Genomic DNA, 18,987 nt, shown 5'->3' with positions numbered 1-18,987 from the left:
AGCTATTAAACATATACTGTAATATGTCAACCTATCATATGTTATATTTCTGTTCTGTCGACATATTAAACTTTGTTCCATACCTTTATCTATATTTCTTTTCATTTACTTTATTATAACATTCGTGTTTTTTCACAAGAGTTCAGCACCTGATTTAGCTATGAATAGCTGAGAACTAAGTGCACAAGTTAAAATGGTGACCCTCACTATATGATACAAACCAAGAATATTGAGGTTTAATAAGGAAGGAACTATCTCGGCGAAATGATGACCAAGAATATCGAGTTCTGGATCACAGTGATTAAACAAAACTGGCCACGAGACTAGGAGGTCACAATACAAGCATTCCTTTAGATATTAGTTTTGGCCTCAAAACCATAAGAAAAGGAACAGACTTCAAGAAAATTTCGATTTTGAACACTTCTTTTCTTATATCAAAAGCACGAATAGGAAGTTGTACGTAAATCTGCAATTTAAAACCTTTGTCTGATTAAAGTATTTGTCTGGAGAGTTTTCATATGAATTGTCATATTAGCATAATTGCACCATTTCTGAAAGTTATACATTGAATAATTTGACCCCGTCTTTCAGTACTTTCAGTACTTTGATTGTTTAAAACGATCGGGTTAGAGCGTAACACAAACGTCGGAATGATCCAGACTTTGTGGCGGGAAAATTGAGTTGCAGCTGCTGAGGAAATGTTTTATCATCAAAGTATTTTGAATAGGAAAGGAGGAGTTTTTGGAACAGTTTGGTAATGGAATATAAATGGTTGTTCAACAGTTCATCAAGCTGCTTAATTGCTAATGTGTTTTCGATGCTATCGTAACTTAGGCGTAACTAGTACGAGCGCAGAGCTCTGACATGCTGTAGCAATCACAGGTGCTTGGGTCAAAATATATGAATACACATCTAACCTTATACATATGTAAAGAATTATTTACATATGTATAAGGTTAGATGTGTATTCATATATTATGACCCAAGCACCTGTGGTAGCAATGGCAGAAAATTTTAAAATATTTCTTTAGGAATTAATTTACAATATTGTATCATGTTTTTGCGGTACCATCCGAAGGACGCCGCATTTAGTCGTCTTTTATGACAAACAAGGGTTACTAAGGACCCATTCTAACCCAGATCCCCATTCCCCACGGGGAAAATAATCATCCTTGAAGTTACTAGGCCTACTAGTGTTACTCGTTGAAACATTTGAGGGGGTTGTTGTTGATGTTGTATAATGTTGATTTATTGATAAATGAATAATTGAAATTTCATTTATGTTACGGCTTTTTGGACCATCATTGAAATTGGCTAGGGAAGCTCAGTGGTCACTGGTTAGAGCACCTGACTAGTAATGCAGGGGTCCCATGCAGGTTTTATTTCTGGTCCAACCATAAATTTTCTCATTTGTTGTATTATATTATAGATGTGAATGCTGAAATTGTGTTTAATATTAGGATTTTGTCAGTATTTGTGTAATATTGTTCTAATGTCCTCTTTAAAAAAAATATGTTATTGCTATAAGGGGATTATTATATGAATTTAATTTAAGGAGGTACTCTTCATCGTCATAATGGCTGACTTCCTTTTAAAACATGGATGAAAATATAAATATCAGCAATATTTGTCTATTCATTTAAAAAAATCCAGGGCTTTCAACAAATTTAAAAGTAGGAGGCTGAAATGAAAAAGTAGAAGGCGATCCAATGCGAATGGCGCAGCCGTATCGCACGCTGAGCTATGCTCGGCGCCCTTATGGCCGGGGGTCTGGGGTAAATGACGCAAAATCCTGCATTCTGGCGGTTTCCTGGCACTTAAATGCAGCTTTGAAATTGTCATTTTTTTGCCTGAAATTTTTACTTTTGCCATGAATTTATTGTTTCATATGTGAAATTTTCTGTTCATGCAAAAACTTTAAAAAATTCAACATTGCAAAGTACTAATTTTGATGCAAAATGAAAAATAAAGTGCATCAAGATAACTACATGTAATTATTTTTTGCAATGCTGTATCAATCAATTTTTAAGTGTCTTTGCTTGAATCTCTGCCACCCAAGAGTATAAGCAGATTAAAGTAAAATGTAAGAAGAATATAGATCACAACCAACACCAGTTTTATATAATAAAGCATCAATATATATTATATGTATAGTTGTTCTAATTACCTGTATTGTCAGCTTTCGTTTCCTTATTTAATGGATACATTGTATGTTATAAAAAAAAGTTTACATGTATTTAATCATTATTTTTTATTGAATTGCAAATAAGAGTTGCACTCCCAATATTTTAAGAATATTCTTCACCAATTAACACAACTCTATATTTCTATTTTCATTTGGTCCCTTAAAGTCTGTTAACTTACACTGGGAGTAATATTTTTCTCCAAGACTGACATGAAACCCATTGGGACCTTTTGCTTTTGCTCACCCCAATATTTTTTAAATAAAACCCAAACAATCTTTATTACAAATTAATAAGTAACATTTAAATGACCTATAATTTTATTTTTCCACAAATTCAAGTTAACAGCTACAGATTTGTTGGAAACATAGCGAATTTGTGCTGAAAAATTCTACTTTCGTTTTTATTTAATACCACATGGGCATTTGCAAATTAAAAAGAATAGCAAGTCTGAAATTTTTCCTGATTAAATTCTGTTTTCGCTTTAAAATTGTTGATTGATATTATACTTGTGTCACTTTCACTTCTGGCCTTTTTAAAGCCGAAACTGAACAGGGTATTTGTTCTCTTCATTCCGCTTCATTGATTTTTACGTTCAGGACTTGTTGTTATCTTTCGGAACTTCTCGTCCGTGTTGTCACGAATTGGGTAAATCCGAGGCTTTCCGACTATTGCAATTGACGTATTATTTTCTACACCAACAGACGACCAATCAGGTGCCGGTATTTACCTGAACTAAATTTAGCGCAAGTAAACACGTTTTTACATCCTAACGGCCGTGATTTCTGAGTCTACTAAAGTTTAGAAGATGATGTTTAAAGTTTTATAAAAGTTTTTTTCATTGGACATACATTTTTGTCACTAAAGTAGCCGGCACCTAATGTTACTATAGGCGGCGGAAATCCGCCGGCTACCGGCTACTTTTGAAAGCCCTGAAATCTTGCCTAGCTGAGTAGGTTGGCATGTTGAATATTAAACTGTAGATCGTGGGTTCGAGTCCATCAGGGGTTTTAAAATTTTTCTCTGATTGTTTTCAACTAAAACTGCATTTTTTTTTTTTTTACTAAATAAAGTAAATTTGAAGATTTTTAATTTCAAATTATTGTTGTACATGTCTTCCACTTTTCATCCGTATCAAATTTCTCTGGTGTAGCATCCTTAAGCAGTTTTTTTTTAAGGTCTTGATTTCAAGGGCCTGGGCCTTCCCAATTGGGAAAAATAGCGACATTTGCTTGAAATTGGGAAAACTCTTCCATACAAAGAAGTAGGGAGAAACCAAACAAGAGTGCATTAAAGAATAATTGGACTCCTTCTGACTTACAGATTGGTCAATGGTGACCTCATTCAAATAATCAGAGGCCAAAAAATTAGGCTTACTTAACAATTTTGAAGCAAAAATTGTAGTATATGGGCATGTGAAGGTTTTTGAACAAATAGGCTACCTGGCTACCCTGCTTTGATTTATTTTCATTGTTTGGAAATTTGAAAGCAAAATTGGGGGAAATACCTGCTTTTTAGAATTGGGAATTGGGCCTTATTTCGGCCCCCTACAGACCCCCAAAAAATCCCTGTTAAGGATTATCACCACATTGCTATTGATATTTTTTGGAAGATTTTTGATATCCTGTTGTGGTTTCCATGACACTAAAGAATTTTCCTCTTTTCTAAATGCCAATTTTTTCCCAATTTAGCTTGCATTTTTCCCAATAATAGAATTATGAAAGGAAAACGTATTTGAAAAAAATAAACATTCGATGTGAATTATATACATAATTAAGACTTAATAAAGAGTTATGGGAATGATGATTTGGATAGAATAGTTGAAAATTTTAGAAGGTTAAAGAAAATTAGATGTGTAAAATAAAGATAATATAATGTTTGATATGATATTAAAACTTATTTATGATAAAAATTGAATTACCCAATTTGACTGAAATGTTGACAATTTTTCCCAATTCGAAAGCCACAGGATCCTTGTAAAAAAAATGTAGAAAAATCACTAAGTATTTAAACCTATTGGTAGAGGTTGTCGTGCACATGGGGGGTTGGGGGGTTGGTAGGAAATAAATATATTTGCCTATTTTTATGCACTTCCATTTGTACATGTTTATGTAAATTGCTAGATTTAATCCCTAGTTTCAACTGGATTCTTTAAAATTGTGTGGGGTGGAAAAAAAATTGCATGTTGATGAACTCATTTTAATGGTAGCACCATGGATAAATATTCATCAAATTTTAATATTTTGAATTTTCATCACCAAAGTGGAGAACTAAACACTTACATGTGCATTTAGACATAATTTACAGAGATGGAAAAGTATCATTCTAATTTTAAAACCAAAATGGGCGTATAATATACTTCTGGAAAGTATCGAAATAAAATCCCCATTACTTCAGTTTTATATGTATTGATGTATCATACCGACCCCTTCACATCACAATACATCAATGTATGCAACACCCCTATTGAGTATGAGAATCAGAATCAGAAATTAACCCAATCACTTGATGTACAATTATAATCATTCATCATCTCTATATCAATCATGACATTAGGGGAATGCAATGTGTAAATTTAAATGCAGGTTGGCAGCTACAATTAAAGATGAGCATGTGTTGAAGAGAAGAGAAGTAAGCCGGGTAAACCTCTGCAAAACATGGTAAGTTTATTATTGCTTACCGGGACTGGCTATATTTATCATGTTGATGCTTGTAAGTTTATTATCGTTTACCAGGACTGGCTGGGCCACAGTTTTTTAATTTATTGGTTTACGGATTAAAAAAAAAATTGGGGTTGGTCGGGAGGGAAAAAAAACAAAAATATTTTTAATATCAATCGTTGTTTAATTTTCATTAAATCATTAACATTATTTCGTGAGTACAAATAAAGAAAATATGCATGTATTTATACATTAATATTAAGAATATTAGATATAAATTTCTTTAGAGTGTTATGAATTTTGAAAAAAAAAAATGCAAATTCAGTGTATAACTATTACATGTATCTATGTTACACTTTGGTAGAACATAAGCCGAGAAAATGTTGTAAAGTATCCAGTATTTATATTATGTTGTTCAGTAATTTTGCTGTATATGCAGCGCAATAATGATTTTACATTTACAACTTGTAAATATAAAGAAGAAAAAAACAATTATAAGCACCATTACAATCTTCTCAAGAACCATAGACATGAAAGAAAAACTATATGCATATATAGTGATGTAGAGCAGGAAGGCCTTTACCAAAATTGTAAATTTCATGATCCCTGGGGTAGGGATTCTGACCCCAGGGCAGGGCCAAACTTGTTATATAGTGTTAATGTGTAAAACACTTAAATAACATCTTCTTTAGTGCTGTTGATACTTAATTCAAACTAAATGGATAGAGCAGGTAGTCTTTATCCAAATTGTAAATTTGATGATCCCCAGAGTAAGGGATCTGACCCCAGAGTGGGGCCAAACTTAGTAATAGTATTTATGTGTAAGTTTGCTGATACGTTAGGGTTCGAAATTAACCATAGACCAATAGACCGAGTCTATGTCAATGGTACTGGTCTTTGCCAACTGTAATTGAGATAGACCAAATTGTCTATGCCAATTTTCTAGATTTAAAGCAATAGAGTTATCCCAAAGGACCTTGCATGGTCAGTCAACATCTGATAAGCGTTATGAGGAAAGGAGGATATTGTGGAAATGGAAAGAAAATATGCTTTCTAAGTATATTAGATGTGAATGAAAATGTTTTAAATTTGTGATTTTTTTTTTTTTTTACAATATTTGATTAGGTCTATGTCATCTTGTTTTGGCACAGACCCATGGTCTATACCAAGTTTTAAACCAATTTCAAACACTGAATACGTACGTACTGTATAAAAATCTAAATGCATACTTAGGAATAGCAGAAGAGGATGTACAAAAAATGGTGAATTTCATAACCCAGGGTTATGACATTAGGATTTGTCCAAATTAGTCATATCTTTTGATGTTTTAGTGTTAATTAATACACCTATTATTTAAAGCCTTTCATCAGTGTATGCACTTTCGAGGGCAGTGAAGTTTTAAGAACGCATCTTGTTTTATACTGTTGCTGAACATTAGAATTTAGTGTTAATTTTTCACTAGTATTCAGGTGACCGATAAGGCCTGTGGGCCTCTTGTTGAAATATACAATAGAAAAAAGAGAAAACATACCAATAACAACGAACATGAATTGCACACACTTGACTGTAGCAGTACATGATCTTGATTTCAGTGATGATATTTTGGACTACATCATGGTGAGGAAACAGCCCGCTGTGTCTGGCAGAAGTCGTCCCCGATTCTCCCTCTACCTCTCCGCTAAACTGATGTTTGGGTGTACCCGGCTGTACAAAAAACAAATGCAGTACTTGCTTGGTTAGACCTTGCCTTTAATTTTGTGATCATAAGGTTGAAGTATGTCTTAAATTAATTCTCTTGACGGATCTATGCATGCCTAGGTTTTCTCTACACAGATCTAAATCTTTCTAGACCGATATGATCCATTTATTTCAAATGTTTAGATATTTATTTCTGTCAATTTATAACTCATAAGTAAAAAAAAACCTGTGATAAATGAAAGGGGTGGATACGCTTGCAGTTAATTGCTATCAACACATCTGATCTCGAATTCCTAGTTGACATGCTTGGCCAATTGTGTCAGCTGGGGCCTGAGCTAGTGTCTCTTATTCGTTTGACAAGCTCTTTGTTTTTATACGCCCGTCTTAAGACGGGACGTATTATGGTATGGCGTTCATGTCCGTCCGTCAGTTAGCTTTTTCGTGTCCGACCCGTAACTTAAATACTACAAGGCCTAGAATCATCAAACTTTGTAGATACATCTTGGGTAGAAGGTGTGTCGCACATTAAAACCAGGTCACTGTGACTTTTCATTAAGAAGATATCCGTCTGTCCGTCCGTCTGTTAGCTTTTTCGTGTCCGACCCGTAACTTAAATACTACAAGGCCTAGAATCATCAAACTTTGTCTGTAGATACATCTTGGGTAGAAGGTGTGTCACACATTAAAACCAGGTCACTGTGACTTTTCATTCAGAAGATATGGCCATATATGTCAAAAACTTGTCCGGCTCATAATTTGAAAACTATTAGACCTAGAATCACCAAAATTGGTCAACTAATGCGTTTTAGGTAGAAGGTGTGTTGCATCCTACTTTAAGGTCACTGTGACATTTAATTAAGGTGATATAAAAAAAAATGTTTTAATGGGTACAATCTATACTGTTAACAATATGTGACGGGCGTATCATGTGCCGTGGCGGTGCACTTTATTATCTTTGTCCAAGTAAATTCTAAGAGAGGTGGCTTAGATTGGGGTCTTTAAGTGATCTTTGATATCTGTATACAGAGAGGTGGCTTAGATTGGGGTCTTTAAAGGACACAACGCATGTTTCTAAACTTTTTCATTTTCTCAGCAAAATTAACTCTTTTTATGCCTAAAACTACTTTAAATGTGTTTTAAATGAAATATTTTGTGTAGTTTTCGAGTTTGAAAGCGATGAAATTCAAATCTTGCGATATGCATATTTTCTTTCGCTAGTTTACGCGCCATTTTGTGTGACGTCATATGCGCCCTCGGGTTTGAAAACATCTATTAGCCATTTCATAAACAGATTAGATTTAATCGACAAAAAACCAATTGTCACGTTAACGGCTTGTAAATAATAATGCATTAAGATGTTTTGTGCCGTGTTCGGGTGTACTAGTTGTCGGTAGAAAGGATTTAGACTGAGTATTTTCCAATTTTTCGAAGGAAGGTACGAGAAAAAAGACGTGGATAATTTTTTTGTTGGAACAAGAACTTTACCTTAAAAAACACACCCAGTCACCTTTTCAAACATCGCTTGGACAGAGACCCTCATAAACTGCGAGAAAATGGATATATCGAAGCTATAAGCACTGGTAGGCCTATAGCATACATTCTGTTTTGCTCTTCAAATTCAATACACACTCGGATAAACTGACCTTCACCTTGTAACAACATACATCGACGATACAATGTAACTTCTACCAACTGGTAGATTTACAACAACAACAAATTAAAGATACAAAATAATTGAACTTTTAATTATACAAATAATAGAATATTGTATTTCCTAACGTTAAATTGAATTATAAAATTATTTCTTTATTGAACTCGTAGCATCTTGAGTGCGTCAGTAGGCTATAACGCCGTGCTCCCACTTCGTACTTCCTAAAGACGTGCAGATCACAATTCAAAAATAGTAATAAGATTGCTTTATCAAAATAAAATAATGTGATTACCACTTTAAATTTGAATATTTTTATTGATTTGTGTCTGTGTTGTCTTTTTCTTTCTTTCCGAAATGCACGCGTGACAATAGCTTGGCATAGGGCCTAGTTGTCAACAATTTAACGTATCATAATTTGTCTAATCCAAAAATAAACTAGTTCTAATTGTAACGGGGACCGTTACATATGTTCCCCAAACCTCCCCCAATTAAAAAGTCATGTCCTTGTGATTCTATAGCAAAAAATCATTTTATTTTAGCCTTTAATTACATGTAGTACGTTCAATATGGTCATTTCAGTACCAAAAAATGAAAGAAAGCGTTGCACGCGCATACACGCGCACGCGTGTATGATTCCGAATTTTTGTTGATGTCGTTCAACAGGCATTTGTATCATATACCCACAGTGTGAATTTCATAACGTTTCCACCAAATATAAGGAAGTTATAGCGATTTTAAAATCGTCCAATCAGAATTCAGCACACGTACATGCACGTGCTGAGCAGTAATTCTAACCACAGCAATTTGTAAGGAGTACCAACACACATCTAAACCATTAATATCAATAGAATTTGATGAAAAACAAAAACGTTATCGTCCTTTAAAAATTGAACATTTAAAAACGTTGCACGCGCATGCGCGTGTGCGTTGGCATTTTTTTCTTACACCAATATATAGATACACATATTGTCTACGTATGCTGCGAATATCATCTCATTCGCTTCATAAAAAAGATAGTTACAAACGTTTTAGCATTATCCAATCAAAATGAAGCGCACGTACATGCGCGTGCAAATTGGTAATTTTGACTATGCAAATCAGTTAAAGGTCTCAATATCTACTTATGATATGAATTTCAAGCCATTTCAATGAACAACAAAAAAGTTTGACTGATTCCAAAGTTAGTGTACAAATTTTGTAATGCGCGTGCACGCGCATGCGTGCGCGTGCTGACAAAATAACTATTATTTTTCATATGTACAAATGATATACTATCATCCTATTTAGGTTTTATATCGCTTCCTTCAATATTCTGATTTTCCATTTTTTGTACCAAAATTGCAATGCACGTGCGCGCGCGTACATGCACGTGCAGACAAAATGACTATCACTATGCACATCTACAAACGCTATACTATCATCCTGGAAAGTTTCATATCGATCCCTTTTGTAGTTTCTGAGAACACTACCGGACAAAAAAGTACCGGAGAAAAAGAATAATAACTAGACACGATCTCGTTGCGAGCAACGAGTAGGTCTTCCGTCCGATTTGTTGATGCACTCGGAGTTAAAAAAAAAAAAGAAAAAAAGACAAATGAGTCCCAATTTAGTTTCCGACTTTAAGACACTTTAGATATAATCAATTTTTCATATCATAAGCTTCTGAAGCAAAGTTGCGGTGAAATTCGTTTGAAATTCGACTCTCCAGGCGAGCCATAAGGCCCGCGGGCCTATTTCTTGATGTCATTTGTTAGCCCTCTATAGACTCAACAACTTTAGTTCTATATGTCTTTACAAAATATTTACCTGTAAAAAGTTATTGAGATCGACCGATATCGACAAAAAATCGACTCTACAGGCGAGCCATTAGGACCATAGGCCTATTTCTTGATATCAATCGATAGATCTCGATAAACTAAACAACTTTTGTTCAATATGTCCTTACAAAGTATTTACCAGTTACAAGTTTTTGAAATTGACTGATATCGACAAAAATCGACTCTACAGGCGAGCCATGAGGCCCACAGACCCATTTTTTGATATTGATCGATAGGTTATGACACATTGAACAACTTTTGTTCAATAATGCTTTTCAAAAAATATGTCGTTTTAAAGATATGAGGCGTCAAATATTTACGAATTTGGCCCTTAAAATCTCTAATTACGTAACATATGACCTACTTTTTGATTTGATAAGATCAAGCTCGTTGAGATGAACATTTCCGCTTCTACAACTTATTATAAAATATTAATAGTTTCTGAGATATTCTCAAAAACATTTGGACCCTTCTGAACCCCTAATTTAAAGGGCCAGCCCGTTTTGCTTGATATCGTAAGAAAGGCCTTGTCATTTTAAACATTTTTTGCTCAACAAGTATTTAGAAATTCTTTACCGTTCTCGAGTTATCTCTACAAGAAATATTTAGGGGCCAAACTGTAGCTCCCTAACGGGGCCACATAGGGAAAAAACGAAATGTACATATTGTTTAGATTATCATTCTGAACAACTTTTGTTCAATAATGCTTTTCAAAATATTTGTCGTTTTCAAGATATGAGGCGTCAATTATTTATGATTTTGGCCCTTAAAATCCCTTATTACGTAACATATGACCTACTTTTTGATTTGATAAGAACAAGCTCGTTTAGATGAACATTTCCGCTTCAATGACTTATTACAAAATATTAATAGTTTCTGAGATATTCTCATAAACCTTTGGACCCTTCTGGGCCCCTCATTTAAAGGGTCAGCCCCTTTTGCTTGATATCGTAAGAAAGGTCATGACATTTCAAACATTTTTTGTTCAACAAGTATTTAGAAATTCTTTACCGTTCTCGAGTTATTTCTAGACGTAATTTTTAGGGGCCAAACTGTAGCTCCCTAACGGGGCCACATAGGGTAAAAACAAAATATGCATATTGTTCAGATCATCATTCTGAACAACTTTTGTTCTTTATTGCTTTTCAAAATATTTGTCGTTTTCGAGATACAAGGGGTAAAAATTTTATGGTTTTGGCCCTTAAAATCCCTTATTACGTAACATATGACCTAAATTTTTATATCAATATATTTGGATTGTTGAGATGAACATTTTTTGTTCTTTGACTTATGACATGTTCCATGAAAAAGGCTTGTATTGACTCCCATTTGGAATGTTTTTTCAAAGTGGCAAACTGTGGTAATTTTTTGTGGTAACTAAAAATATTAACACTCAGGATGAAGAAAATGTAAAAAGTAAAATTATAAAAGTATTCTTTCACTTTTAATTTCATTTTTTTAAAAACGGTTGCTAACGTCACATTTTTATGACGGAACACTTGACGGAAAATGAATTAGCAATTAATAAATCTTCTGTTTACTAAATAGTTATGAAATTATTTAACTACATGGCTCTCTTAATGAAAGGTTTAAATGTAATCTATATACATTACATCGAGACCAATGTTTATTGTGCTTTAATAATGACTCCGAATCTTTTATTTTCTGACAATGCTAAAGTCGGTTCTTGACGGAACTTTTTTTATGCTAATGTTATTGTTTGACGGAACAAAATCTTGCAGAACTTTTTCGCAGTGATGTAAATCATGATAGAGTATAAGTAGTTTCCCATGATGAGTTTTTATTGCAATAAAATAGTCTTTGAATTCATAAACCGGTAGTTTGACGTACAATTTAGTACAAATAGAACGATTTCTTATGCTAACGTCACATGTTGCTAACATCAGCAATTTTGACAGAAAGTCTATCGCTTGAAGTTTTACGTAAATCTGGATACCTCATTCACTCAACCTGCCATTCAATTGGAAAATCCCATTACAACGCCCCTTGCAGGGAGAGGTGTAATAATAATAAAGAACCACAACTCTTACAATGGTTTGGTAAAGAAGTGTGCTAATGTCACATTGTGCCGAGTAGAGTTTGACAGAATGATGTTAGACCAAATATCAATGTAATTTCTTAAGTTAAATATTTTGTTTAAAGAAAATAAAATCTGTTCCACAATTAGATTATGACTTTTAATGCTTAATTCCAGAAAAATAATCAAAGCAAATTGTTTTGCAGTACATCTCTATGTACATATGTACATTAGTGCTAACGTCAATATGTTTGACAGAACGAAAGTTACAAAAACTGCTTACTTTGAATTTACTTTTGTATAATTTGTTTTCATAAATAGTTTGCAATTTTTTTGATAAAAATTAAGTAAAAGTACATACATTTTTTTACATCTTTTTCGCCCCTTGTTTTCTTATTTAAGTTGAAATAAAGTACCCGAGAAGTTGGGTACCACTTCTCACGGGAGTTAATTCTGTCAATTTTTCTCATATTTTGAACATTCACATTCCAAAATAATTTTAACAATTTATGTGTGGCAAAATATTTTTGATTTTATAATTAACTCTAGTCCATTCAAGTTTGTAATTAAAAACATTCTTTACTTTTTGAGCATATTTATTTTTAAATACGGAGGGGAAAAAATTGACGGACATTTTATGCTAATTTGGTGGAATATGTCTTATACCAAAATATTAACGATATTTGATCTAGACTTTGAGCCCTTCTAGATCCCTAATTTAAGGGGCTAGCCCCTAAATCTTGATATTTTCGAAAAGATCTCGTAAATGTGCACAACTTTTGTTCTACATGTCTTAACAAAATATTTGCAAGAAAAAAGATATTGGAGATCAAAGGTCAAAAATCGCTGAAATCGGCGAAAAATTTTGGCATCCATTTTTTCAGGTCCAGGCGAGCGTTTAGGCAAATCGCCTCCGGTAAAATCGAATCCCCCACAAATCTTCTAAAATGTTTACTCTATCTTGTGTAGAAATTTCAAGACTCTAGCTTCAAAACTAACTGAGGAGATGTGTGGACAACAAGGCCCTTCAAAAAGTCACTAAAAGAGAGATAACTCCTGACAGGAAGTGACGTCAAGCACGAAATTTTGCAAGCAAAGTCTCGTCACCAAAAGACATCTTTCCTGAAAATTTCGTGAAAATCGATCGAGAAATGGCTGAGAAAAACGCGTGTACTACCAAGGAAAATAATAATAATAAAAATAATAATAATAATGAAGAAGAAGAACGCGAACAATAATAGTAAGGTCTTCCGCAGGAGACGGAAGACCTTAATGAAGAAGAAGAACGCGAACAATAATAGTAAGGTCTTCCGCAGGAGACGGAAGACCTTAATAATAATGAAGAAGAAGAACGCGAACAATAATAGTAAGGTCTTCCGCAGGAGATGGAAGACCTTAATAAACAGTAGAATCACTAGAAGGTCTTCCGTTGGAAACGGAAGACCTTAATAATAATAATAATAAGAAACAGACTAAAAACAATATGTTCCCAAACTTTGTTTGGGGAACATAATAATGATTGCACTGTTTATTTTAGAAAAACAGCGCCAATTACAGATGTATAAAGGAATAACATCCCCAAACAGTTTGTAGACAGCGACCCATATAAACATTATTTACTCACAATTTTGCCGATTTCATACACGCTTTACTCGCTATATTTGGGTATTTACATCGTTATTTGTGTGCACTGGTGGTGAACACATATAAAACTCAGACAATTTATCAACATCGATTTAAATGTTGCCCATGGTAAATTAATTAGGCCCCTAAAAGTTGAGTTTTTAATAATATCTCGCAGTACTTTTACAATCCGAAGGGCGCATGTGACGTCACTGTACCACATGACTACCTACCTAATTAACTTGACTTTTTGAAATCGGGGCTTAGATTTAAGTCTGTATTGTGGTTAATTATCGCAAAATTTCGGCGAACGAACTATTAGAATTAATTACTATAAGCATAAAGAAGACAAAATGCATGTAATATTGTATACTTTGAAAACATGAGATGTGTCCTTTAAGTGATCTTTGATCTCTGTATACAGAGAGGTGGCTTAGATATCTGTATACAGAGAGGTGGCTTAGATTGGGGTCTTTAAGTGATCTTTGATCTCTGTATACAGAGAGGTGGCTTAGATTGGGGTCTTTAAGTGATCTTTGATATCTGTATACAGAGAGGTGGCTTAGATTGGGGTCTTTAAGTGATCTTTGATATCTGTATACAGAGAGGTGGCTTAGATTGGGGTCTTTAAGTGATCTTAGATATCTGTATACAGAGAGGTGGCTTAGATTGGGGTCTTTAAGTGATCTTTGATCTCTGTATTTCTTGGGAGGTGGTTCAATGTTTGATTCTGCACGGAGGAATCCCATCTGTGTGTCTCATTCCTGCATGGAGTTGAGTCATCAGAGGGGTTTTATTTTTAAGTTTAAAGGAGTTGGCTGCCCTTCGATTCAATAACGGTGCAAAATGTCCTCCTAGGTGGCACTTTACATCATAACATGTATAGTAATTACGGACCGTGGACAGCTCAGTGGTTAGAGCACCTGACTAGTAATGCAGGGGTTCAATTCACAGTCCAGCCACAGATTTTCTCCTCTCCTATATACTACATTTAGTGCTGTTGACCACCCTTGGATTTGCAGGGGCAACTTCTGCCAGGGGCAAAAAGAATCTGGGTTGTGTGAGTCTTTGAGGTGGAAGACAAAGAAATTTAATCGTTATTTTTTAAAAACATTTTTATTAATTTCATTTGCAAACGCAGCATCTCATCTATTTCTAACGTTGGTCATTGTATCTATACCCAGTATTAAATTTGTCGGCTATTTTGGCTGTTTAATTGCATTTACCTTGGCCATTTTGATTTTTTATTGGTAAATAGCAGGTGGCTAATGTCTGCAGTCTGAAACTTTGAAGTACAAGTAGGTCTATAGATACTCTTGTAACTTAGATTATTAAGCATACATTTTCAAACCTTTGTAAACAATATGTTATACTTCAATCTTTGTTTACACTTGTAACTAAGTTTATGATGTGATATGTGTCATATTTTAAGTCAGGGATTTTTTTAGGGTCTGTAGGGTGTCGAAATAAGGCCCCATTCCCAATGCTATAAAGCAGATATTTTCCCCCAATTTTTGCTTTTAGATTCCCAAACATTGAATGAAAACAAATCACAGCAGGATAGCCTTTTTGTTCAAAAATCTTCTCCACAGCCCACATATTACGATTTGTGCTTCAAAATTGTTAAGTAAACCTAACTTTTTGCCCTCTGATTATTTGAATAAGGTCAGTTTTGACCAAATTCATGTCAGAAGGAGTCCAATCATACTTTAATGCTCTGGTTTGATTTTCTCCCTACTTCTTTGTATGGAATATTTTTTCTCAATTTGAAGCAAATGTCACTATTTTTCCCAATTGGGAAGACCTCTGCAGGCCCTTAAAATCAAGACCTTAACAAACCCTGCAAGTATTCTTTTATAGGTAGGATGTCATTTAAAAGTCATACGTTATGTTTGTGTGTATACAAAATGAGGATGTACCAATGATATGATATTTTAGAACATACTGTTTTTCATTAAGGTCCAAATTTTAGTGGTCAATTTCAAAGGAGTTATATTTTTAATGTTTAACATAAAAAATGGAAGAAAGTTTTTTCATTCAAGAAATGTGGATTATTATAGTTACTTTAATAAGAACATAAAACAGCTGGGTCTACAGATTAGTTCTGACTTGTAGTGTACATCACATGATACACACGTGATCTTGCAGCCTAATATAATATGGTTTAGAGCGAAGTTGCTTACTAAATGAATGTTCTAGAATATCTATTAAAGCACCTTTTCTGTTTTTTTTTATGTGTAAGCAGAATCTTCAATCATATTTACAATATATATGCATTTATGATATTGTGATTGTACACTAAATAATTAAAGTGTCAATACAATTCTATTAAATTTGTATTTTTTAGAGGATATTTCATCTTTTTTGGTGAAAGTGAGAATTGCAACAAATATTGGAGAAAATATTGATCTTAATATTGCCTGCAGGTTTGTTAAGTAGCTCTAATTTCTACATGTGATGTTGCAATCAAAAACAAAAAAGTTCTAAATCATTCATAAAATAATAAATTGAATTCAGTATTAGAATTCAGACGTGATTCTTGGTATGTAATTTTCTTTCTTTTTTTATGCCCCCGAGATCGAAGATCAGGGGGCATATTGTTTTTGTCCTGTCTGTCATTCTGTAATTACATGTAAGTAATTCTGTCATTCTGTCTGAAACATTAACCTTAGCTTGCTAATAACTTTTGACCAGTAAGTGCTAGAGCTTTGATATTTCACATGAGTATTCCTTGTGACAAGACCTTTCTGTGGGTACTAAACCTTTTAACCTTGACATTTGACCTACTTTTTAAAAATTTGACATTTGTCATAACTTCTAAATTTTATGGTAAATATTAGAGCTTTCATATTGCACATGAGCATTTCTTGTGACAAGACCTTTCTACTGGTATCAAGATATTTGTCCTTGTGACCTTGGCCATCTTTGGAATTGGCCATTATTGGGGCATTTGTGTTTCACAAACACATCTTGTTTTAATTAATGAGCTGTATTTCACTTTGTAATATCAATTGTAGAGCTGACCACGTGACTATGCCAGATCTTGTGTTATTGACAACGCTAAAGCAACCCCTGTACAACCCATACTTTGGCAGGATAGAGTGTTGGGAGGTATTTCATTTGTTTTTAAAACAATACCAGATAGATTTAAGAGACAATTTGAGTTCTATGATTTATACTTAGACAAAAATTTATCTTTGCCAATGAAAGTTATGTTTTTGTTCCAAGTCCATGTGTGTGTGTGCATGGACAAGATTATATATAAACTATAGCACCCTCATATCCTTGTGGTTTTTACGAAATACAGTAAAATATCTCTATCTCGCAGTCCAAGGGACCTCGAAAAAACTTCGAGATATCCGGGGGTTCGAGATATCCAAAATCAATCTTGGATATATTTTTTTTGAAGGAGGATATTTGATGCATAGTATGGGATTTGCATTATCAACAAAAACCCTGCTACCGTTTCTTATAGTTTAATACAAGTTGATAAATTAATATTGTGGAATTTCAAAGACAAACATTTTGTATATATATAAAAATCCAATACACAACTTCCGATATATCAGCTCTTCTGTGATGGAGGTATGTTCAGTATTCTGTTGAACGCTTGGGTGGGTACAAGATGTATCCATGTATTATAGACTTGTTATGTAAATAAGGATACAAGATATGAAAGTGTAAAATTTTGTTTATATCAGCTTTTGGTATACATTAAACTGACCATATCAAGAGTAATATTTGTTTGAATTAGGCCATTAAATTTAATATGAAATTATTTATTATAATTCCTCTTCTGCACGAGTGATACTTTAATTAAAGAAATATGGTGATTATCGATTTTTGTTTGAGCTATTTTATCATCAAATACTCATAAGAGTTCCCCAAAGGGAAATAACTATTGAGCAACCCGGAAATTGCGTATTGAATTCACAATGTTTTTCAAAATTAAGATGATCGTGCCTGTATGCTTACTTTAAGTTTAATGATGTCCAGGCTCGACTGGGATGTAGTTATTGCGTTATAATAAAAGAACCTATCACGTAAGAAACAAATAAGACAGATTAAAAAAAAACCAAACTTTTAAATGTTTATTAAAGAAATTTTCGTGTTTTCTCTGTACTAGTTTTAATGATGAAGCGTGTATTATTGAATGCATTATCATTATTAAGAGCATTACCTTCAAGCGTACTTCGACGATTTTGTGCGTTTATCTTACCCACATGTTAATGATAGAGCGTGTGTCATTCAAAACACCATCCCAGGAATCGGGCATGTTAGTTCATAATTGGCGGGGAACTTTAGCCGTAATTTTGAAAGGCTTCACTAATCACCCAAGCTGTTGAACCATCTATCGCGACCTGGGTCTACTCGGAAAAGGCAAGCGTGGATTAGCGGTCATTAATTATAATTGATGTAGCCGCGGGCGTGAATGTGTGACTTAACGATGCCAGGTATGGTAAGCAGAGTGGAAAATTGTCTGCACTTGGAGATAAACCATGTGAATTTAGGGTATGAGACCTTGAAAATACTTCGACATCAGCGGAGTATTCGAGATTACCGTGTTCGAAATATCAGAAGTTTTTTAAATCATTTATATAGGGAAAACGACCGGGACCGGTGGTCGACTTCGACTTAAGCGGGGTATTCGAAATAAACCATATTCGAGATACAGATGTTTTACTGTATAAGTTAATTCACTGGCCAGAACTGGTTAGAGTTTGGAAGGAAGAGGTAACAGACAGTATTAGGAACTTGTACTGCCTTAATGCTTTAGAGTGCTAGCATCAATCACTGAAGTTGAGCAATGGCGAGTATGATTAGTCCTTTGCTGGGTGACTACTTCATTTACACAGAGTCTAGGGAATGTTAATGCTTTATTATATGCCACTTTTGAAAAGGAGAACATCTGATTTTAATTAGATCAGGTACACTTGTATTCCCCCTCCCTTCTAACTATCTTTATAGAATAGACACTCTAAATTTGAAGTTGACCTTTATCAATATCCAGGGTGGGTGGGGGGATATGATATATGTTTCTAAAACATTTTTCTTAAGATCTTTAATGTGTTTTAATCCATGGGTATTGTAATGCCAAAAGTTGCTTTTTGAAAATGTGACAACACTTGGAAATCAGTTAATAGATTTCAGTTAAATGTACATTGTAGTTTCAATTTTAAACAGCTATTTTCTATTAAGTTTGGGATTAAACAATTTTATAAAGTTATCCTCCTTTGTATCTCTGGAAATTTCACATTTTATGATATGGAAATATTCTAGATATTAATTTAATTCCCAGTGTTGTCTAATATTGTGT

General features: G+C 33.8%; 1 protein-coding gene across 1 annotated transcript in view; it reads left to right on the top strand.

The window, feature by feature from the left end:
• The first annotated feature begins 668 nt into the window (after window positions 1-668).
• Window positions 669-18,987, top strand: part of LOC125659415 (meiotic recombination protein REC8 homolog) — a 55,066-nt gene continuing 36,747 nt past the window's right edge. The window contains exons 1-5 of the mRNA XM_056148809.1: window positions 669-754; window positions 4,769-4,843; window positions 6,436-6,578; window positions 16,018-16,096; window positions 16,688-16,781. Coding sequence (XP_056004784.1) covers window positions 699-754; window positions 4,769-4,843; window positions 6,436-6,578; window positions 16,018-16,096; window positions 16,688-16,781 — 447 coding nt within the window. The 5' untranslated portion in view covers window positions 669-698. The remainder of the gene's footprint in view (window positions 755-4,768; window positions 4,844-6,435; window positions 6,579-16,017; window positions 16,097-16,687; window positions 16,782-18,987) is intronic.

Source organism: Ostrea edulis, chromosome 9 (assembly GCF_947568905.1).
Source record: "Ostrea edulis chromosome 9, xbOstEdul1.1, whole genome shotgun sequence".
Classification (NCBI taxonomy): domain Eukaryota; kingdom Metazoa; phylum Mollusca; class Bivalvia; order Ostreida; family Ostreidae; genus Ostrea; species Ostrea edulis.
This window is presented reverse-complemented; position numbering and strand designations above follow the sequence as displayed.